The sequence below is a fragment of the Elephantulus edwardii genome, unplaced genomic scaffold (assembly GCF_000299155.1).
Source record: "Elephantulus edwardii isolate Elephantulus edwardi_28Jun2011 unplaced genomic scaffold, EleEdw1.0 scaffold00268, whole genome shotgun sequence".
Classification (NCBI taxonomy): Eukaryota; Metazoa; Chordata; class Mammalia; order Macroscelidea; family Macroscelididae; genus Elephantulus; species Elephantulus edwardii.
Window position 1 is genome coordinate 1,632,238 of NW_006400018.1, and position 22,444 is coordinate 1,654,681.

Here is a 22,444-nt window from a genome sequence, read left to right on the forward strand (position 1 = left end):
GCGGCGGCGGAGCAGCACGCGGCCGCGGGCGGCTCTGAAGAGCCCCAGGGAGCCAGCGACGAGGGGACCATGTACCGGGACCCGGAGGCGGCCAGCCCAGGTAAGCGCGGCCCCGCGCGCCTGGGGCGCCCGGCACCGGCGGCAGGACGGCGGCGGCAGCCCCGGCCGCTGCCCGCAGAGCCGTACGGGCTCCCTCCGGGGTCTTTTCCAGCCTCGGGGTGCGGGGCTGGGGCGGCAGCAGCTCGGACCCCGGTCTCCCGCAGTCCGGGCAGTGCCAGGCTGGATGCCCGGCGCCAGCTTCGCAGTGTCCCCGCAAGGACCTCCCCCCCACCCCCAGCAGCCCAAGGGCAACGTGTGTGGCAGAGCGAGGAGCCGCTGCCCCCGCAGGAGCAGGGCAGTGCCTTAGAGGTGCCCCCCGGTTCCCGGGCACTAGTGCCCTGGGGGTGCCAGCGATGGGGGGACCCCAAGGCGAGCTACCCAGGCAGCTTTGGGCCAAGGTTGTGGACACAGGGGAACAGAGTCGCATCAGCGGTGACAACTGTGACTTGAAAGGATGCCAGGGGGCAAGTGGGGAGCCGGTGCAGCAGCCTGCCAGGGGGTCTCCAAGGGAGGAGTCCTCGGGGGGGGGGCAGGGTACTTACAAGGAGGGGGAGCAGAGGGTGATGAGGATGAGAAGGTGAGGGAAGGCGCTCCTAGGTTTGGGGAGGGGGAAGCAAACAACCCCAAACTCACTCCGGTCCTGTAGGAGAGGGGGAGGGGCCACGCGCCCCTCTTTTCTCGCCGCCCGGGAGTGGCCTGGGAGCCCACGTCTGCTCGTCTGCTCAGCAGCCTGGCAGCCAGGAATCGTTCCTCCTTCCTCGGGAAATTGCTCTGCCATTTCCTCCTTGGCTCTCGACGCCTCCTCACCTAGTGCCCACCTGTAGGCAGGTCCCCTGCAGGCTTAAGTCAAAGCTCCCACCTCAGGTGCCCCACCCCGGGCCCAGCCTCCTCGGGCAGCCAGCTCTGGCCTCCGGGTCCCGGCTCTGGGCTTCTCTCTGATGCTGAAAGTGAGACACCCTAACCTGAGGGCCTGCTTCCAGATAAAGAGCTGAGGACCCCTACCCAGAGGGCAGAGAAGCTGGGGGAGGGGACAGCACCTAAGACCTTCCAACAAAGAGACCTGGAGCCCCCCATCCTCTGGAGGGCAGTCTGGTGGGTGCTGGCTTTGTCCCCTCTTGTCTAGCCCCATACTGACTCTCCCCTCTGGGCCGGCCTCCACCTGTCCCTGGCACCATCACAGTCTACTCTTGCACCCCCATCATTCACTTTCAGCCGCCAGAGTTCATTGGGGATGACCTGGAAGCCCAGGAAAGGCTCAGCCCCCTCCCTGGGATCTCAGCTTCCGTGAATGTCCTCTAAGTGCCAGTTGGAGGGCCACTGCCTTTGGAGATGCCATCCCTAATCTGGCTGGGCTCCCGTCATCTCCCCCAAAAAGGCCATCAGCTGCCAGCACTTGAGCCCCTCTCAGATGCCAGTAACTTAGTTCAGAGCCCAGATTCAGGGTGTAAGCATAGGAGAGTGGTGGCGTGAGAATGCACCCCACCTTGTGCCCAGAGGATTGGCAGCCTGTCCCTCCTAGTGGCCTGGGGCCCTGCCCTTGTCCCCTCTCCTTCCCTCCATCCCTTCCCATGTCGAGGCATGTGACATCACCACTCCCCAGAGCACCTATGCTCTCTAGTCGGAGGTCAGCTTGATGGACTTGGCATCTTCTGGGCAGAAGGCCTGGGAGCCCATGGTGCCCTGCCTGGGCCAGCACACAGCCCCTTCCCTCTTTCTTCTGTCAGACCAACCCTCTGTCTGTCTGGGGTGGTGGTGATGCGACTGTCTGACCCAGTCCAAGGGGCAGAGGCAGCTCTGGCAGGGAAGGGGCTGGCCTGAGGTTGGCTTCTCTCTGATTGGGCACCTGACTGACTAGAGTCAGAAACAGATTTCAGTCATAATCCCTTGGGGGTCTCTGAGGGGGTCAGAGCCGTCCATCTGGCCTCTGAATCTCCTGGCATCCCTACGCACCTCCTACAAGCCCTCCAGCTCCAAGCTGGACATCCCCTCCCCTCAGCTCACCCCAAGTTCCCACAGTCCCTTCCATATCTCTGTGTCCCCATTTCTGCCCCCAGTTTGCCTTTGGTTGGCACGAGGTGGGACGGAGCTACGCAGATTAGTTCCTGTATAACTCAGGTCAACCCTTCTTTCCTCTGGTCTCCCAAGGGCCAGTGCCTCTGACTCCCTGCCCACCTCTTCCCACTCGCAGGAACACCTGTGGCCCAGCTCTCCCTCCTTGATCTCCTGCCTTCTGCTCCCCCAATCCCAGGTTGGCTTCAAGGAGTCTCCCGGTCACTCCTCCCCTACCCCACTCACTCTGCAGATGCCGCAGGACACAGCCTGGTGCTGTCACCTCCATGATGAGAGGACGACCGGGGCCCCTGGGCCCAAGTACCACTTCTCTCCTTCATCTGTTACGGATGAAACAAGAGACTGGGGGGGAAAGAAATCCTGAGCCGATGCCGATCACCGGCCCCCTCCCACCATCGCTGTTGGCTCTTGCTCCAAACTCTGCCAGTCTCCCCTGTTCCTTTCCCTGTAGACGCACTGCCCTGTCCCTGTCCTCAGCCTTCCCTCTCTGGTCAGCCTTCAGCTAGCCTGTCTGAGCCTCTCCGTGTCCTGCCACGGGCCTGTCCCGGGCCAGGCAGGGCCTCAGCAGGCCTGCAGGGGTCAGCGTTGCAGTGGGCAGGCAGGACAGCAGGCAGGAGGGAGGAGGGAGAGGTGACCTTGTGGTGAGCTGCCAAGAAGGCCAGCAAGGGACAGGCCTGGCCGGCGCGGGGAGCTCCGGTCCTGATGGCAGTTTCTTGGCTCCTCTGCCCTCGGAGAGGGGTCACAGGTCTTGGGGCCACCGGCTGTCCCACCTGTTAACAGCTCTGCCCCAACAGCACCAAGGCTGGATGGGACACCTCCAGAGTGGGGGGCGAGCAGAAGGCCCGGGGTGTGAAGTCTGGATGGGCGCTGGGGGTTTGCACTCAAAACAAAAGTCTTCGTGAGCTTATGTGGGCCAGACCTCCTTTAACAGGCAGAGCTAGTGGTGTTGTGGGGGCAGGAGGTGAACAGGCAGATCAGGGTTGTGCCCTAAGGGTTGGCAGAGCCGACAGGGTTAGGGACCAGGGCATTGACTTTCATGATCATTTCATTTTGCTGATGCCCACCCCAGGCTACTCTGCTCAGTCCTAGACCCCACTCATCTGACCCTAGGCCCAGCAAGTGGTCTGCCTACAGGCCATGGGAGTGGGCAGGGCAAGCAGTCCACATCGAAGGCTCAGAGGAGTTTGTGGGGAACTTGGGTCCCAGGAGCCAGTGTCCCCAAGCTGTAGTGTTTCCATGGAGATGAGCCCCCTTGGCCCACTTATGCTGTTCAGTGGTCCTGTGGCAACAGCTTGACCGAGGACTCAAGGACCAGGGGATTGTGGGGAGAAAAATGGCCCAAAGCCCCTTCTCCTAGAGGGAAAGGGGACAGAGCGGACTAGCGTGGGGCAGAGTCACACAGGCCAGGTGAGGGGACATCTGGGCAGCAGTCAAACAGGTGGAAGTCAGAGGAGCAAATGCAGGCTGTGACCTAGTAAGGCCTACCCCTGGCTGACTCCAGGCTCAAACCTAAGGGACACTGAGGCCTGGAGAGTGTGCTCAGAGCCTGTCCCCTCGTTCCCTGTCCCCTCGTGCCCTTCAGCCCTGCCGGTGGTGATGAAGGTGGCAAACAAGAGTGGATGCTTCTCTTTTCCCAGTCCCTTTTCTCCCCGCCCCACCCCCACTCCCACCCCCCCCCTATTCTCTTGGGGACTTTGAATCCTTATTGAATCTGATGGACCGTTTTCAATAACTGCTTCCCCCCAGGGGAATGAGGCAAGGAACATCCAGGCGAGGAGCTGGAGAGGGGGCTTCCATGGGCAGTGGGAGGCCCAAGCCTGACTGGGGGCACAGTCAGCTCCTCAGAGGCACCTGGGCATCCCAGGTGGCCATGGTGGCCTGAATGGAGCAGGCCCCTTGTTTCCTGAGCAGTGCCCGACAGGTGGCACATCCAGCCAGGAAGGTCAGCCCTCTCGGTCAGGACGGTCACAGGCCTGGCCAGGTGCCGGAGCTAGCCTGTGCCAGGCCCAGCCCGGGTGCCCGCCTGCCTTGCCAGGCCAGGGAACCCCAGCCGGTGGTGCCAGGTGAACTGTGCCAGTTTCATGGATATAGAGGTCCCTGACCTTACACGAGTTTGGGGCAGCCCGGCTGGGCCCTGGCCAACTTCTATCTGGAGGGCAGGACTCTGGTCTCACCCAGCAGATTCCCCAAGAGTTGGAACCAAGTTGGCAGACAGCACGGGACCTGGCAAAGGGGCTGGACAGCGCCCAGAGCCTCCGCCTGGAATTCTGGACCCAGCTGGTGGGAAGGCGGGCTGGCGCCTTGGGTCTGCTCTGGAGGGGGGGCTCCACAGCTTCCATCAGGAAGGGTCCCTTGGGAGAGATGTGTTGGGAGCTGCCTGGTGTGGTGGGCTGGGATGCTTGGAGATGGATAACTTCACGTGATTGGATGTGTGGGGCTGCAGCGCAGCGTCCCTGGGAGGGTGGGGCCGCAGGGAGAAGCGCTGCGCTCAGGTGTGGATGTGGGTACACCTACGTGTGCACGCGGGGCGGGGAGGGCGCGCGGGGCGGGCAGCATCTGGACAGCTGTAATAGCTGCACTCATCTGAGTGCCTCGCCCGCAGTAAACAGCAGCTAATGAGTGTATTTGTAGCGAGGTGCGTCGAGGTGCGTGGGGAGCAGTGACAGTAAGTGCTGGGGGAGGGTGCCTCCCTTGGCCCCGTCCCCAGCCAGGCAAGACCTGTGCCCTCTGGGGACCCTGCTCGCCCCCTGCCACGCCTCCCCACCTGCTGCCTCTGAAGCCTTGGTCTGCTGGGAGCCTGGGCTCACCTGGCGGTGAGGCTGCCGTGGCCGTGAACGCAGATCGCAGCATTCTCATGACGGTGTGTGTGAGTGCGTGCGAGCCTGTTCGTCTGCCTGGGCTTGTCTGTGTGTGGCTGCGTCTGATGGCTCTGTGCCTGTGTGTGTGCCCCTCCCCCAGAGGCTAAGAGGCGTGCTCCCTGCCCCCACCCCCACCCCGCGTGGCAGCCACCCTGACTGATAAAACCCAAGGATGCCGCTGCAGTGGGTACATGCTGCTGACCTGCTTCCCTGGGGAGCAGGACGAAGGGGCCTGGGGGGATGACTAAGGAAGATAAGGAGTGACCTTGTTCTTTCTACTTCCAAAGAAAGGAGAGAGGTCTGAACCCCAGCCCCACCAGACTCCCATAATCTCATCAGAGGAAGGGGAGAAAGATCATGGGGTCTAAGGGCCCCACGTAGCCCTGTGGTTCTAGAGCCCCCAGGAGACTCAGGAAGGAGAGAGAGATAATGCTACAGGGATGGTCCCAGCAGGTGGGGCTTGGGCAGCCGTAGAGGCGGAGTATGCACCCTGCCCCCAGCCAGGGTTGGGCAGTGCCAGGTGTGGGAGGTCGAGGGGGGTGCCTGCGAGAGGCCTCATACAAGGGCAATGGCGAGGGGAATGGTGGAGAGAGCTGTGTGGCTAATGTGTCCAATTAAATTACTTCAAACCCTGCCGAGGCAGCTGCTCCCGGCGGGGCCCTGGGTACAAATTGGATCCGTCTCATTACCACGGGGTGGTGTCAGCGGGGCCGGAGAGGAGCGGCCAGCCTGCGTAAAGCCCTGGCCGCTGTGTCCGGCCACCTCGCTCCCTCAACTGCCCCTGAGCGTCTGTGCCCACCGATGGGGCTTTCCGCACACCTCCTTGGCATCCCCATGTCCTAGCCGCTCACTTTGTCTCTCTGTAGGGGGTCCAGTGGAAGGAAGCCCCTCTCATATCACGCAGTACTCCCTGTCCTCAACCCTGAGAATCACGCAAACCAGTCCAGACCTGTTACCGTCAGGTTGATTCCTACTGACGATGACTGATGCCTTCCAGACTACAGCTGTTTCATTTCTCACGGCGGTCATCTTTACGGAAACAGGTTGCCAGGCCATGCTTCCGTTGTTCTGCTGGCTGGCTTTGAACCACCAGCCTTTAGGTTGGCAGTAAAGCCCATGGTGCCATATCGGTACCTCCTCTGATAGCATGTTCCTGTGTGCCGTCGAGGTGGAACTGACTCACAGCTGACCCTCCAGTGGGTTTTCAGAAGCTGTAAAGCACATGGGAAGAGATTGCCCTTCTTTTTCCCAACAAGCAGCTGGTGGATTTGAACTGTGTTGACTTTGGGTTGACAGCACACCTCTTTACCACTAGGCCAACAGAGCTCCCTCTCCTGATAGTAACTAATTGTTAGCATCTGTTTGTAGAGGGCTCAGCATGTTCTAAGCATTTTATGTACATATAGGAGAAGTGGATTTATAAGCCAGGGCTCTGGGGTCAAACAGCTGTCCTTTTGAATTCTAGATGAGACCCTTGCTGTTGTCCCTTGCAAGCGAGTGACTCCTCTACTCTGGCCTCAGTTTCCTCCTCTGTTAAATGGGCCGTTCTTACCACCCTAGGTGGTTGGGAGGGAGAGGTGAGAGAACGCAGGGAAAGTACTTAGCAGTGCGCCCAGCACATAGTAAACACTCAGCCAACAGCAGCTGCTATCAGCATTCTCCTGCACGGAATGATTGATGTGTGGGATGAGGGTTCCAGAAGCTGAGAAGGACATGCCTGCTTCAGCCTGGTGGGGGAGGAATCTGGCAGGGCTTCTCCGAGACCATACACCATACTGGTTCATTACCATGGAGAGCTGGACCAGGCACTGGATGCAGGGACTGTCCTCACCTTAGCTCATCCAGTCTCAGCATTATCTGGGAAGCGGGTGTTTTCCATTAGAGGTCAGCTCGAGAGTCCTGCCACACTGCCATGTGAGCCTCGGCCCCTCAGATCTGGAAGGAAGAGCCTGAATAGGCTGGAAGACAGGCCTTTGGGATCTGGTGGCACAGTTAAGCCCCCAGACGCTCCCCCAGATGTTGGTGGTTCAAAGCCACTGAGCAGCTCCATTGGTGACTTCCTCCTGTCAAGATTACAGCCAAGAAAACCCTGAGGGCAGTTAGTTCTCCACTGTTGCATGCGGTCACTGTGGGTCAGTCGACTCGGTGGTACCATGCAACAGCAGCATCAGAGCCCAGAAACTGGGTCGCCTGGGCCGGCTCATCAAAGGCCTGGCACTGAGATCAAGAAGTGGGATCTCTTTTCTTATTTATTTGTTTGCTTTTAAACTAAGGCAACTGAAAGTCCTGGACAGCTTTCAAGCAGCTCTCTGAAAACACATCGCCTCTCTACAGAGGTGTGCAGTTTGGCGCGTGGGGCACTAGAGGCAGGCAAATATCTAAAATGAGTGCTCCAACCATAAGTGTACCTACCGCAACCAGAGGTTCCTACCTCTGCCCAGCGCCTGCATGGGCTGAGTCTGAAACGCCAAGCTGCACTGGACGCTGCCCTTGGAGAGCTGTGGGGCGCGATGGTGCAATGCATAGTGAAAATGGGTTTGCATGAGCACACTTAGGTGGGTGACTTAGGGACCTGGGATGCAGAAGACAATGTAGAGTCAGGGTGCCCAGGACAGAAGCGGGCAACCGCGGACCCCAGTGGGCACAGCTAAACTGCTTCTAAGAGTTGGTTTTGCATCTGCCCCCCAGTGTGGACATCAAGGCTGGGGCTTAGCTGGAGCCACACAGCTCACTCTCCAGCTGCCAGGCCTGAGCTCCAGCGCCCCACCGGAGCCAACCTGTCTCCACGGCAACTAGGCAGGCCGCCTCCCTCTCCATGCCCACGGCCCCTGGCACCAGGGCCCGTTCATAGCAGGCTTCTCACTTCCCACTTGTCGGGGCTTGGGTCGTCCCAGGGCAAACGCCCGCACACCGAAGCATTGGTGGCACACATACGTGCTGGCATTTGGTCTGTGTACACACATGATGGTTATGTGTGCCCTCGAGCAGGAAGTAGAAGGCGGCCTGGGTTCTGCCACCCACCCACCTCATCCTGGGGAGGCTGGGCCTTGTCCCCTTGGGAGTAGGGGCAGTGAGTATCACTCCGTGGCAGGAGGCAGTGCAGGCACCTGCCTTGGGGACCGTGGGAAGAAGCCGGCTCAGAGACAGGAAGGAGAGGAAGAGGTCCAGGTCAGGGAGCACGGCGATGGAGAGGCTTCCGCCAACAGTGCTGGGTAGGTCTGCCAACCGCCTCGTATTCTGTGTTCATCTTCTCGGCTGATGGTCACAGCAACCCTGCCAGGGAGATAGCGTTATCGCTGGTGTACAGATATGGAAACGGAGGCTCAGAGAAGTGATGGGTCTCATCCAGGTCACCCAGCAGAGCAGGGTTGGGAGTTCAAGTCAGCTTGGCTGCAAAGCCGCGGCCTTAACCACTGGGCCACACCGCCCGATGCCTTCTCTACTCCTGCTGTGATCCCAGCCTATGACTCGGAGGGAGGGCTGGGAGTGTGGGGATTGCAAAACTGGACTCAAATGGTGGCCCTAGAGCCTCCCTTAGTCTCAAGTGTCCCCTAAAGGCTTGGCTTGCAGGTCCCTGGAGTGGAGACTCCTCCCCCCACTCACAGCTTGCTCTCTGGAGGCAAGGCAAGGCGGAGGGATCCCCTCACTTGAGGGGAGGATCCGGGAGAAGGGGAAGAACCCCTCTTGCTCCCTGCTTGGCACCTGCCAGCGCTGGAGGAGCCTGATGAATTAGCTGTGTGTGCCCCCCCAACCCCGTTCCTCCCTCTCCAGCCCCCGCCTGGATGGGGAGGTGCGAAGGGAGCGATTTCACAGCCTGTCAGCTGAGGCCTAAAAATACCCAGCACTCTGAGATGCCTGGGCAGGGGGAGGAGAGAGCAGGGACCAGGGATGGGGCGGTGGGAGCAGGGAGTGGAGTGATAACTCAACCCCAGGGGCTCCAGTCTTGCTTGGGTTGAGTGGGTGGACCCTCTGTCTCCAGGTTGCCTGTCTGGACCCATACCTGGCAATGGCAAAGGAAAGGCAGGGACTCTGGGGTCTTGAGAGTTTAGCTTGGATGCTCAGAACTAGGGGAAGACTGAGATTTCAGAGGCGCCTTGTGGACCACAGCCCCCTGGAGCTCCTCTGGCTGTCTCCTTTCCCTACCCCTGAATTGTCCGGCATCTCTAGGCTGTGGTGCCAGGCTGGGCCTGTGCCTGCTTCCTTCCTGGAGAGGGGAGGTGCCTGCTTCTGCAAAGGGAGCGGCATGAGGAAGGCAGCGTGGATGGGGGTGCCATCAGGTGCGCGGTATGACGTGTGAGCCACCCAGGCACCCGAGGGGGGAGGAGGAAGTGGGGCGTGGCAGCCCACATGACAGCCATGTGTTTGTGTGCCGCAGCGTGGCACGTGGCCTCTATACGTCAGCCAGTGTCCAGAGGAGGGACACGTGTGTGCACATGTGTGGCACAGTCTTCCTGCCATTGACCTCTTCTCAGTGCCAGAATGCTGTGGAAATGTGGGATTGTGTGTGGCCGTTCCAGGTAGAAATTGAATGGAAACACACACACGGGTGTGGAAGTGTGAGCAAACACATGCCTTCTCGTGTGGCCGCGTGGCTGTGCTCCCCCTGAGGAAGCATGATGGCATGTGTGGTCAGGCAGGGACCCGTGGGCGGACCTCTCCGAGGCACCAAGCAGGGGCTGAGAGGATTCAGAGCGTGGGTTCTGAACCATAAGTTGTTGAGACTCACTCAGCTGTTATTCAAGCCCGTCTCCCAACTCAGGGTGACCTCATTCATAGTGGAACAAAATGCTCTCCAGTCCCAGGCCACCCCCTTGATCGACTGCAGAACAGACGAATATGGTCCATAGGGCTTTGCAGTAGATTGCCAGGCCTTTCTTCCAAGTCTTAGTTTGGCAGCTCTGCTGTAACCTATTCAGCATCATTGTTGTTGTATGTTGTCGAGTCCGAACCAACCCCTAGCTGACCCTCTCACAGGTTTTTGGAGGCAGTAAATCACACGGGATTTGATTGCTCGTCTTTGTTGCATGGAGCAGCCAGAGGATTTGAACCATGCACCTTCTGCATTGACAGTATGACTCCTTACCACTAAGCTACCAGAGCTCCCTGTTGCACACAACATGCAAAGCTCTGCTGACATACGGGATGTAACTGTGCAGGAAGTGCATTGACCAGGTGTCAAACCCGATCATGAATGAAGGCACACATTCTGCCACTGAGCCACGAGTGCCCTGGAGAATCAAAAGTGCGGGAGTTCAGAATCCCAGATCGACCTTCCTGTTGAGTAGCTCTGTGACCTCGAGCAAGTTGCTTATAACCTCTCAGTGCCTTATCTGTTCAATGGCTGTTGGGAGGTTTCACTGAGTTGACACGTGTAAACCTTCCAGCCATGGTCCTACCTTCTGATAACCCATCTGGCTGAGGGTCTTGCTCTCCCTCACCCAGAGAGGTTGACACTGTGACTGTGGCAATGGGCGTGAGTGTGTCAGAGATTGTGAGGATAGCATGGGCTAGGGCAGCATTCAGATTGGTCATTCATATTGTTGTTGTTATGTGCCATTGAGTCTCCTGTGACTCAGTGGCCCTGTGTACATTAGCTCTGACCCCTGCCCTGTCCTGAGCCAATCTCATCATCTCCAACAGACCTAATCCCATTTCTCCAGTCACAGAGTCAATCCTCATCCAGAGTCTTCCTCTCCTGCACTGTCCCTCCACTCTCCCAAGCGTGACGTCCCTCTCCAAGGACTGGCCCCTCCTGGCCATGTGCCCAAAGTATGTGAGACTGAGCATTAAATCGTTGCCTCCAGGGAGCAGCCTGGTTTCACCCTCTCCAGGACAGATCTGTTTGTTCTCCTGGCCGTCCATGATATGTTCAACACTCTTCTCCAGCACCACAACTCAAAGGCTTCAATCCATCTTTCATCATCCTTAGTTACTGTCCAGCTCCCAGATACATAGGAAGACCACCGACTGTATCAGGTGCACCTTAGTCTCCGCTGTAAGTTTGTACTCAATAACATCCAATGACTACCACCTTTTGATAGTACTGATGGGGCCTCCAAGGCCTGGAGAAGGCAAGTGACCACCCAAAGCCAGATGGGGAATTAGTAACAACGTGAGGCCTAGAACCCAGACTTTAGTGCTTTAAGGCAAGTCATGTCCCAAGTTCAAGGGACATTGCTCCACTTTGGGCCACAAAAATAGTCCCCACAACATATTACTGCAACTTCATGGCTGTCTGTGTCCTAGGTTATGTCAACATTGCGCTTGGATCTTAGGAATCTAGGGATTGGGATTAGAGCATTCCTAAGTAGTGGCCAGAGTAAAGGGATCCTCAGGTTGTCCTTAAAGTGACCAGTCACCTGAGTAAGGACCATGCTGTTAGCTAACTCTGTGAACTTGGCACTCAACCTCCCTATCAGTTTTCCCTACAAAGGAACAAGAGTAATCCATGCTTTGTAGGGTGGACGTGAGGATTACATCAGGCCCTGCTTAACCGTGCACAGTGGCCGCGTACATAGTACCTTGTAAGACTCAATACTCTTGGCTGCGATTATCACCATACAAACCCTCCCACCAAGTGCTCTGTATTTCCTTTGACTCTTCTAGCTTCTGGCCACCATTGAGCCCTTCTACCTGCTGCCCTACAATCCACACACTGACCAGGGCCTGGTTTACCAGCAGCTAAGACCTGGCTTTCTCTTCTGTTTTTGACCTTTGCTCAAAGGGAAAAAGACACACCCCCTCCGCTGGGGCTTAGCCCCCAAGTCTGCATCTGGCCTCATCACTCACTTGCAGTGTGACCTTGGACAAACACTGTTTCCTCTCTGAGCCTTCATTTCCCCTCTGTAAGGTGGAGACCCTGGACCATATGGTCTCAGAGCCTGCCAGTCACGTTGCTCTGTGACCCAAGAGGGTCCCTAGCTTAGTCCACTGGAGGGAGTGGCAGGCGGAGAGGGAAGGAGGTCAGCTGGCCGCCCCAGATGAGCAGAGCAGTTGGGGCCTGAGCCGGCCGGTGGCCCACCTGCACCTGTGGCTGCATAGGAGGGCGTATGGGCCCGGATGGCTGGGCACTGACTTTGGGGGAGACTCAAGGACAGTGATGCAGAGAGTGCCCTTCTTGGGCTCTGGGAGCTGCCACTCCAGCCATTCTCCCCCTCTCTACTCCTCCCTCTCCCTGGGGTTTGCCCTCAGCCATTCCTCCTTCTTCCCTGCCCTTCCTCTCTCCTTCCCGGAGTCTCCTGGCATCTCCCCCTCTCTGCCTTTTCCCTCATGTAGCCTGATCATTTTCTGGAGATGCCATCTACCTCCCTTGCCTTCTATACAGTCAAGCTCTCCCTGCTTTCCGTCTCTGCTTCCTGAGATCCTTTCCTTCCACATGTCCCTGTCTTTCCAGCTCCAGGGCCATGCTCGGTCTCTTGTTCTTTGCAGGCATGTCTAGGCTCCTGCCAGCCTCTTGTCCTTGGCCCTCACCCACTTCAGTTCTCCTTCTTACCACTTTCCCCTCCTTCTTGCTGTTCTTTGGAGCCCCTTGCTCTCCTGTAACTCGCCTGCTCTCAGAAGTTTCTTGGCCTCCTTCAGATGACAAGGCCCTGACCCAGACAGTGTCTGTACCTGGTGCTGCTACCTAGGACCTCAACTACCCCCCCCCCGCCCCTGTGGGTTGAGAAAGGGGGTCAGCCCGGGGCCCAGGGACTGGCAGCCTTGCCTCTAATTAGCAAGAGGTAATTGCCTGGAAAAATTTTTTCATTTAGAATGAGACTCTGAGGCTCTGAGTTAGAGCTGAGCCAGCTGCTGGCCCCTGGGGATCAAGAAGGGCGGAGCAGTGCAGGTCGGGAGCCCTCAGAAGATGCAGACCCCCGCATCAAGCGCACCTCCGAGACCACAGTTTTGGGAAAGTGAAAGAGCAGTGGGCTGGGAGTCCAATCATCTTCATCCAAGTCCTGGCTTCACCGCTCATGGTGTCACTTGAGACAAGCCACTCACTCCTTCGAGACTTATTCTCTATAAAATCACCAGAAGGCCATCCCTGTGCAGCTCGCCCCTCAGTATCTTGAGGGTCCATCTGGACATGTCTGTGAAAGCACCTCACAGGAGTGCTGCTGTCCTCCAGGCAGCTCTCAACCGTACCCGAAGGACGATGGGGCGGGGGGCTGGAGCAATCCTGGAGCTGTCTGAGGGGAGGAACCTGGAATGACTGGGAGGTGGCTCCAGGTGGGCTGCAAGGTGAGGAGCAGAGAGGGGTTTCTGTACTTGGAACTTGGCCAGCTTTGCCATTTTAAGCTGCCCCCTTGCTTCTCTGAACCTCACTTCCTCATCTGTGGGGCACCAAGCCTAATTCTTCTCCCAGGGAAGTTGTAAGGCTAAGATAACCTGTGCAGAGCCCTCAGTGAGGCACTTGACTTACAGTAAGTGCTCGGTGGGTGATATTAGCTGTGCTACCAACCTCGAAGACACGCGGTTCGAATCCACCAGTTGCTCTGCAGGACAATCTTCTCTTGTGTAAATTCCTGTCTCTGAAAACCTGCTAGAGAGTTAACTAAGGGTCGGTTCTGACAGTGATGCACAATGAAAACGAGTATATTTAAAAGGTCTTTCTTTACATTGGCCCTGGTCCAGAGAGGCTGTGATTTGAAGTGTTGTCATCAGATGGTTTTACATGTTTGTCTTCTGTTTTTGGAAAGAGAGGAGTTTCTATACCTGCTGGACACAAGAAGGCTGATACAGGCAGTTCCTAGAAACACCAGCTAGAGTTGCTTCTGAAGGAGCCTTCACCTGCGCTGGAGGGGCAGTGTCAGACTACCTAGGACTGAGCACAAGCTGATCCGTGCTTACCTACTATTCTATAGTGAACAAGTTCTATTTTTTTTTCACCACACTAGAGATTCACTTCTAGGTATGGCTGTCATTTGTCTCTCTCCCAACCCCACAACATCTTACAGAATCAAAGCCTCTTTTCAAATTCAAAATCCCTGACAGGACTGGAGTAGTCAGTAAATACATTAAGCGTGCAAAATTGTTCATTACAAATTAGTAAACAAACTCAGGTAAGCCCATGCTTACCATCCTGGGTCCTCTGCCCCTGGATAGGAACAGCCATGGGCTGCACCTGTGTTGGACCTTTTCCCCCACTCCCTGCTGTTTTCTTGGGAATGGGCATAGGCAAGATCTTTGTTAGGGTGAATATTACAGGCTTTGTGTTCATCTGGGTGGCGCTAACTCCGCAGCAGGAGACAGTGTTTGTGTTTGTTTAAACAGGACCACCCACCTACCTTGCAGGAAGGAAGAACTGAGTCTCACCTGACCCAGGTCGAGCCACTTGGGCTGGCCCATGCAGTGACTGGGGCAGCATAGTGTCCCACAGAGGCCGGGGCACAGTGGCTGGTCTATAGCCTGGAGCCTGCGGGTGTTGGACAACACATTGTAAGCTCAGAGTGCCAGATTGCCCCAGGATGGGTGAGGGGGTGGCGGGGGCTCGGCCGTCTGCCGCTCCTTCCCCGCCTTGCCTGGTGCCGCTATTGGGGACCACCTCCCAGTACCCACATAGCATCTTCTGTGATGCCCAGGAGGCAATGCACTAAGCTGCCCTTGCAGGAGTGGGATGCAACATTTATATTGGTGGAGAGACCTGCTTTATCGAGTTGGGCTGCTGACTGAGGTCCGCAGCAGCTGAGAACCTGGCTCAAGGAAAGAATTTTGAGATCAGCTGATCCTGCCACGGCTTCAGCTGGGACTTAATCGGGAAGAAATTGGCAGAGGAAGACGAGACCACTCCGCTGCAGTTCTGAAAAGGTTCTAGGTTTTTTTGCATTCTGCTGCCAGAGGCAATGCAAAGAGAGGCTCAGAGGAGAGAACAGTCCCAAGTCCGAGTTCTGCTTCAGCACCAGGGACAGAGGTGCTTGCTGCAACAGTGTCGATTCAGCACCATGGACAGAGCTCAGGACCTTGGTACTTGGTTGCTCAATTCTAATTCTCGTGGTGCCCCAGGAAACAGCTGAATAACACTTCCAAAAGGGAATCTCACATACTCTGTATCCTAACAAGAAGACTTAAGACCAGTTGAATGAGTTTCTTAAGGTCACACAGCCGGTGGGTGGCAGGACTGGCATCAGATGCCCACTGCTTTCTCCAGCCTTCTCTCCCGCATTTGAATTCCTACTAGGTATCTCCTTACACCTTCCTGGGCACTGTTTCACATTGTATTGCATCCCTTAGACATACACACATACCACAAGTCCAAATCAAGGATCTGGAGGGGAGATACTTGCACGGTGTCAAGCTTCAAGTGGGAGGGTATGAGGACAGGGCAGGTACCCTTGCCTGCACAGATGCCTATGTCTTGAGGAAGTAGGGTTGAGTCATCAGCATGAACAACTCTTAAGTGCTCTGAGATCCTTGAACGTAACACAGCGAACCATTCCAACTCCAGCTTCTGTGCAGCCTGTGTATTATTAATAACAATAAGATGCTGATTCAGGCCAAGGCACAACAAAGCATTATTCATAGGAGTAACTGGTGGTCAAGGCCTGCACTTAATCATCACACATCCCCAGTCCTGCCCCCACTCCCACTCCTGGCAGAGAGCGAGGGCCTCAATCTGAGCTGTTCCTTTCCTGAGCTCCTGCGGCTCTGATGGACATGATCGTTTTTATGGCTGCCCGGGCAGCTCATCAGCTTTGGGATCAGAGTGGGTGGAGAAGGTTGGCAGGTTCCTGGCTGGACACAGCTGGCACCTGGCCCTGTCTATCCTGAATGGGTTTGACCCTGATGACTGCCAGACTCAGCAGCTCTTTGGGGTCTGCAGGTGGCCTATCTCCCCCTCCTTGCTTTTAAGGCTGTGGACGGAAGCCAAATGCATCAGGCTTCCATAAGCTAGAGCTTGTGAGAGGTGAGGGCGGTGCTGGGCATGGCGGGATGGAGGATGCTTCCCCACTCATTTCTATCCAATGTGATAATGGACGTACAACCTCCGTCAACCGTGCAGCACTTTGTAAACCGCTCTGCATGGTCCAAAAGTGAGCCGTTATCACCAAGGCCACGCTCTCTGCCGGCCAGAGGTAGAGAAGGCAGGGACGAGGCTCTCTTAGCTCACCAGACCCAGCTTCTTGATGAGGAGTTGAAGTGCTTAAGGATCCTGACATGTCCCTGTCCAATTTCTTGCTGGAAAGGCTCCTGGCCCATCCAGATAATCCTTCATTCAGTGTTTACTCACTTGGCATCTCCCCTGAATTCTAAACCGTCTGCATCCAGCCGGCCTCTGCGGCCCCTGCCAGTGCTTCCTCCCAGCTCACTCACACATTATCTGTTTTTATTACAGTCAAGGTTGAGGAGGCTTGCTCTTGCTAAGCCCCTATTTTCAGCTACTTGTAACTTTCCAAAACAATTCCCCTCGGGCCTCCTCTTTCTGTTCCTGCCCCAGGCCTGAGGGGTTGTAGGCACTTCCACTGCTTTCTGAAGGACGCAGCAGAGAGAATGTCCAGAGGGCATGGGGGCAGGGCTGAGGTCCAGTGTCCCTGGGACATGAGAGCCTGGCTCTTCCCCCCTCCTTCTTCTTTCTTTCCTTCTCTCCGCCCATCTCATTTTCTTCTTCCTGCAAGGACTAAGCTGCCCCCATTGAGAGGTAGGTGGTCTGGAGGGAGGATTTGGAATGGAGCAGTGGCAGGAAATTCAGTCCGACAGACAGCCAAGTCTGGGGCTTTGTTTGGCTGCTTGGATGTAGCTCGCCAGCTTTCTGTTCCTTTTCTCCAGCTCTGCCCCTTTCTCACTATCTTGCATGTACTGGGACAGAAAGGCAGTGGAGTGGGCACCACAAATGTCCTCCTTCCCATAACTAAATAAATTGCTTTGGAGTTTGGTAGGCTCTGCGCATTCATAAACGCCCTCTCACCATTTCCCATTTCTGTCTGCTCGGCGTGTATAGGGAGGGGTGCGTCCTGTGGAAACCTGTGACTTCAGCTCCCACAGTTTTTCACCTTGAACGTCATCCAGCAGCCACTAAAGGCCTAGTGCAGAACCAGGTGGGAGGAGGTGGGATCTGGTTGGGAACTCTGGCAGCCCCAACCACCCCCAACATCACTGCTTTCTCTCTGGAATAGTGGTTGCAACCCTAGACAACACGAGAGTTCTGGGCACACTCTGGAGAATCTCACCGTGCTTTCCATTCCCCAACTGTCAGCACCAAACCTGTTTTGAGGCAAAGTAAGCATTCTAGGAACCCCTCAGGGAGCTCTGGTGGCCTCGTGGTAAGAAGCTGCACTGTAATCCCGAAGGCACACTAAATCCACAATCTGCTTTATGTGAGAAGGATGGGCAGTCTCCTCCTGTGTGATTAACTGCCTTGGAAAATCTGCTGGAGGGTCAGTTGTGGTCAGTTCTGACTCAATGGCATGCAACAACATCAACAACAACAGGCAAGGTAAGACTCTGTCTACTGAGGTGATGGGCTGGACCAGTGGAGTGTGGGAAGGAGCCCTAAGAAAGGTATATATGTGTGCAACAGGGGTCTCTAGAATGCTTCAAGTAACCATGCCTGGTTCTAGGTGCCAGAATTCTTGGGAAAGCTGTTGTTAGGTACTGCCAAGTCAAAACTGACTCATAGCTGACCCTCAGAGGTTGTAAATGGCATAGGAGAAGAACACCCATGGAGCAATTGGAGGATCTGAACTGTATGCCTTTGGGTTGGTGGGTTGGCAGCACAACTCCTTTCCACCAAACTACCAGAGCTCCGACTTAGGAGAGTAGGAGCCCTTTTCCTGACAGTTGTTTGTGTTTACTTGTTTCTTCTCTCCATCCTTGGAGTGACACATTTCACAGCTTTCATGGGGTGGGGTAAGAGGGAAAGCCATAGGGTTTAAGGTCTTACCAACCCCAGATCCCACTCCAGCTTCACTTTCCCCCACACTGTGCTCTTGGACAAGTATTTGACCATTTAAAGGGGTACTAAGGACTGTGACCACAGTTTAATGTAAAACATACTTTAGTTACTCTAATGAATAATTTCCCGTGACCAGCTGCTACAAGACCAGAAGAACTGGACAGTGCTTGGCTACCATTACTGAATATTTTGAGCAAACTTATAGGATAATTTTCATTGATAGGGGAGTAGGAATGCAGAACAGAATTACAGATTTTTTTTTTTCTTCATGGAATCTAGAGTTTCTGGAGCCCCTAAGGTTAGATTAACCCCCAGGAAATAGTATCCTGAGATAATCTCTAAACTTTACACCAAAAATATCCTCTTACATAACCTTTAACCTAAACAATAGATGCTGTTGAGTTGTGGTATTGGAGTATTGAAGAGTATTGAACATACCATAGACTGCAAAGAGAACTGAACATGTTTACCCTGGAGAGGGTGAAACCAAGCTGCTCCACAGAGGCAAGGATTTTGAAGCTCTGTCTCATATACTTTGGACATGTTACCAGGAGGGATCAATCTTTGGAGAAGGACATCATGCTTGGCAGGGAGAAGGGACAGCGCAGAAGAGGAAGACCCCAGATGAGCTAGATTGACATAGTAACTAAGGTAATGAGGGTAGGTGTGTTGGAGACAGTGAGACTGGCTCAGGATACAGCAGGGTTCAGAGCTCTTGTGCATAGGGTTGCTATGAGTTGGAGTCAATTTGATGGCACATAACAAATAGTGTAGGTAATTTAGTAAAGAATGTCTGTCTTGAGCTCTTTTAAGAACTACCTACCTGGGATCATATTGACAACAGTAACTTGAAATGTTGGAGGAGCAAAGAATTATGTTAATGAGGGAGGACCAACTTGGGAATGGGGATGGGAATGGCTGCACAACTGGAAGAACGTGGTGTCACCGAGTTGTATGTGCAGAACCTACTGAATCGGAGCGTTTCCTACTGCTTATATTCCCAACAACAAAATACTTTTAAAAAATAACTTTATGGGAACAATGACCTGGAATTTGGAGTACCCCCAAAGAGCCTCCAGATGAGGGAGGAGTTTAAATTGGGAGTGTGATGGGACAACTCTGGAAGGGGGGGTGTTATGTCACTATCTCAGAGATAAGAGCAAGGGAATTCTGGGAGTGGGGAGAGCTATGTGCCCAGATTTGCAGGGTGAATGTTCTGCATCCCCGTCTGGCTAGGGACTCGGGGAAGCCAGAGCGGTGGGAAGATGCGATCTCATCCTGTTGTCCCTGTTTGTTGGGCAAAGCTACTTCCATGACCTGGACAGAGGATCAGTTAATTCAGGTCAGAGAAGGAAGAGAGTGTTGTGAGTGCCTGTCTTTGGGGACGGCCTCCTGGAGGAGGTGGGCTTATCTGGGGCCTTGAATGCTTTCATGAATTTACTTACCATTCACCTATCTAGCCTTCTTGTGTACCAGGTCTCAGACCAGCGGGATGGATGGTCTGGGGTCATGGCCTTCCAAGTGCCCCCAAGGGAGGAAAATCCCAGCAAGAACTCATTATCAACCCACAATGATGAATTGCCCATGTTAGAAGGAAGGGTATGGATGGGAGGCGGGAATGAAGACCACTTTTGTCTTGGGGACTTGAAGACAGAGACTTGCAGGGAGGGTGTTCCTGGCCACAGGGAACAGGGAATGGCTTATGCAAAGCCTCCCAGGTGTGGGAGTGGTTGGCCTCTGGGAAGGAAGCAGGGAGCTGGTATGGCCAGAGTCCTGCAGCACCACACTAGAGAGTATGGTCATGTCCCTCATGGAGTAGCCCTGGTGGTCTAGTGTTGGGCAGCTCACCTAAACGTCAGCAGTTCATATCCACCAACCACTCTGCCAGAAAAAGCTAGGCAGTGTCCTTTCATGAAGACACAGAGCCTCGGAAAGCCAGTGGAGGGTGGCATGAGTCAGGACGGACTCCAGCAGTGGTCAGTTTGTCACAAACTTCAGCCCAGAGAGAGGCCGCCATAGTGAAGGGCCAGAATACAGGCACAAGGCTTCGGGCCTCGACTTCTCCCTCTGTAAATCCAGGTAATAATAGTCAAAGTTGTGCGATTCCATAAAACCATGTGCACAACTCCCGGGCAAGGCCTCTGTTGCTTCTTGTGTGCACCACTAACACTCCTTCTCATCTGATCCTGACGGCACCCAGCAGGGGATCCTAGGGGTGACTGTCTTCATTTAAAGATAAAGCACTAGATTCTGAATGGGCCTGATCCTGGGTCACACACAGAGCTGTCCAGGGACAAAGCTGGGACTTGGACGGGTGGCCTCAGAAGGACAGATCAAATGTGAATGGATAAGAGAAGAGGATGGAGAATTCCAGGCCGGAGGAGTGCATGGAGGGATAGGCCTTGTAGAGGGCAACCTGGGCTCCTGTTTGTGGCAGGGCTGCACCTGGCTGTGGTGCGCATGCCTCCTGAACCCCCACAGACTCTGTGAGCATGTGTGAGAGAGAGACAGTATGCTTTAGTGTCTGTGCCTGTAGAAGTCTTCATGGTATGAGAGAGAGAGAGAGACAGATAGACAGAGAATATGAGTTGTGTGTCCTTTTCAGAAGTAATTCTCCATGACCTGTACATATGTGCACCCTAGTGTCCATGCCATAGGTCATTCTTTATGGTCTCTGTATGTGATCCATCCATGCCTGTGCCAGGAGTGAGTCTGTGGCGTGAGCACAGTGTGTACGTGTGAGCATATACAAATAAGTGTGAACCATTGGTGATTGTGCCGTGTGTGTGTGTGTGTGTGTGTGAGAGAGAGAGAGAGAGTGAGTGAATGAATGAATGTGTGAGCCATTGGCGTTTGCATGGTGTGGGAGTCCATGTCTGAGGACTCTGTGTGTGTATGTATGTGTGTGCGCCACTTGTATCTGTGCCAGGGCACATCTCCATAGGGGAAGAGGGTGAGAGAGAGTGTGTATGAACCATGGCTGCCCGTCTGTGGCCTGTGTGTGTGTGTGTGTGCCACTTGTATTCTGTGCCAGGGCACATCTCCATAGGGGAAGAGGGTGAGAGAGAATGTGTATGAACCATGGCTGCCCGTCTGTGGCCTGTGTGTGTGTGTGTGCCACTTGTATTCTGTGCCAGGGCACATCTCCATAGGGGAAGAGGGTGAGAGAGAGTGTGTATGAACCATGGGTGCCCACGTCTGTGGCCTGTGTGTGTGCGCGCACATGTGGGTGTGTGTATCTGCTCCACTCTGGATCTTCAGCCGTCCCCCCAGGCTGCTGGTGAACCAGCCCTCAGAAGTCCATTCCCTCTCCGGCAGCTCCCTAGGGTATCCCAGCAGCCAGCAGCCCTGTTTGATTCCGTTCATCCATAAATCATAGCTCACTGAGGAGATGAGAAGGAGCTGGGAGTGAGGGCAGAGCCGGGGCAAAGAGCAGTCCAGTCCGAAGTTCACACCTGAGTCCCAGCCTGGCTTCCAGCTGTCACTCCTACGTCCCTGGCCTCAGCCCTCCCCACCCCATGCCAGGGCTCGCTGATCCCACTGCTGCTGTAGCCCCGGTCAGGTCTCGGGGGAAGGGGTCTGACGGTGTAGAGCTGAGTTAGACATGGCCCCTGGCCTCTGGTCAGGGGGGGAACCCACCGTGTGTACTGGTTCAGTATTTCATTCAGCATTCATGGAGTGCTAGCACCATGCCCCAGATAGCGCTAATACAGGGCACGAAGTGCTAATGCTATGATAATAGCTAGCATTTATTGCCTACTTACTCTGTGTCAGGCACTGTGCTAAGCGCATTATATGCACTAATTCCTTTAAACTCACAATGCAGGCAGTCCCCTTGGTTAGAAACCTCTGACTTACGAACCAGCCCACACCAAGTCCACTAAATGCAAAACCTCTTGGTACATATGACAGTTCGAAGTTACCAGTGGGTGCTACTTTGTGACACATATCCAGAGTCTTATTGTCATTGTATTATTAAAGTTGTTACAGCAGTATTTGGAAGTGTGCTGTTAATATTTATTGTGCATTGACATGTACACTGTGTACTAAGACAGGCATCTGTCTAACCAATATGAGGTATGAGTGGAACTCCCAATCTGGGGCCTGTTTAAAGTCCCATGGAGCTTGTACTATTGCTAGCCCTCATTTACAAAGAGAGAAATCAAGGTACTCAGACATTACATTATATGACTTGGAAGTTCCACAGTCAGGATTTGAACCCAAGCCTCCTGGTTGCACAGCCTCCACTTGTCCCCTTCTCCACTTCGATAGGAAAGGGCAGTGCAATGGGGGTATTTGTGCCTGGTGGAGAAATTCAGGAGGGCTTCATGGAAGAGGTGGTTTTTTTTAGTTGACTCTGGAAAAATGAGGAAAGAAGAGATGATACCCTGGATGTGTGTGTGTGTGTGTGTGTGTGTGTGTGTGTGTGTGTGTGTGTGTGTGTGTGTAAATGTATATAAGAAATAAATGCTCCCAAATCCTGTCAACATAGCCTCTCCTATGTCTGCTCTTTTATCTCACTCTGGGGACAAGTATTTGTTGAGCA

General features: G+C 54.8%; 1 protein-coding gene across 1 annotated transcript in view; it reads left to right on the forward strand.

Annotated features, from left to right (window-relative positions):
• Positions 1–69: 69 nt before the first annotated feature.
• Positions 70–22,444, forward strand: part of SYT7 (synaptotagmin VII) — a 70,811-nt gene continuing 48,436 nt past the window's right edge. The window contains exon 1 of the mRNA XM_006899836.1: positions 70–100. Within this exon, the coding sequence (XP_006899898.1) occupies positions 70–100 (31 nt within the window). The remainder of the gene's footprint in view (positions 101–22,444) is intronic.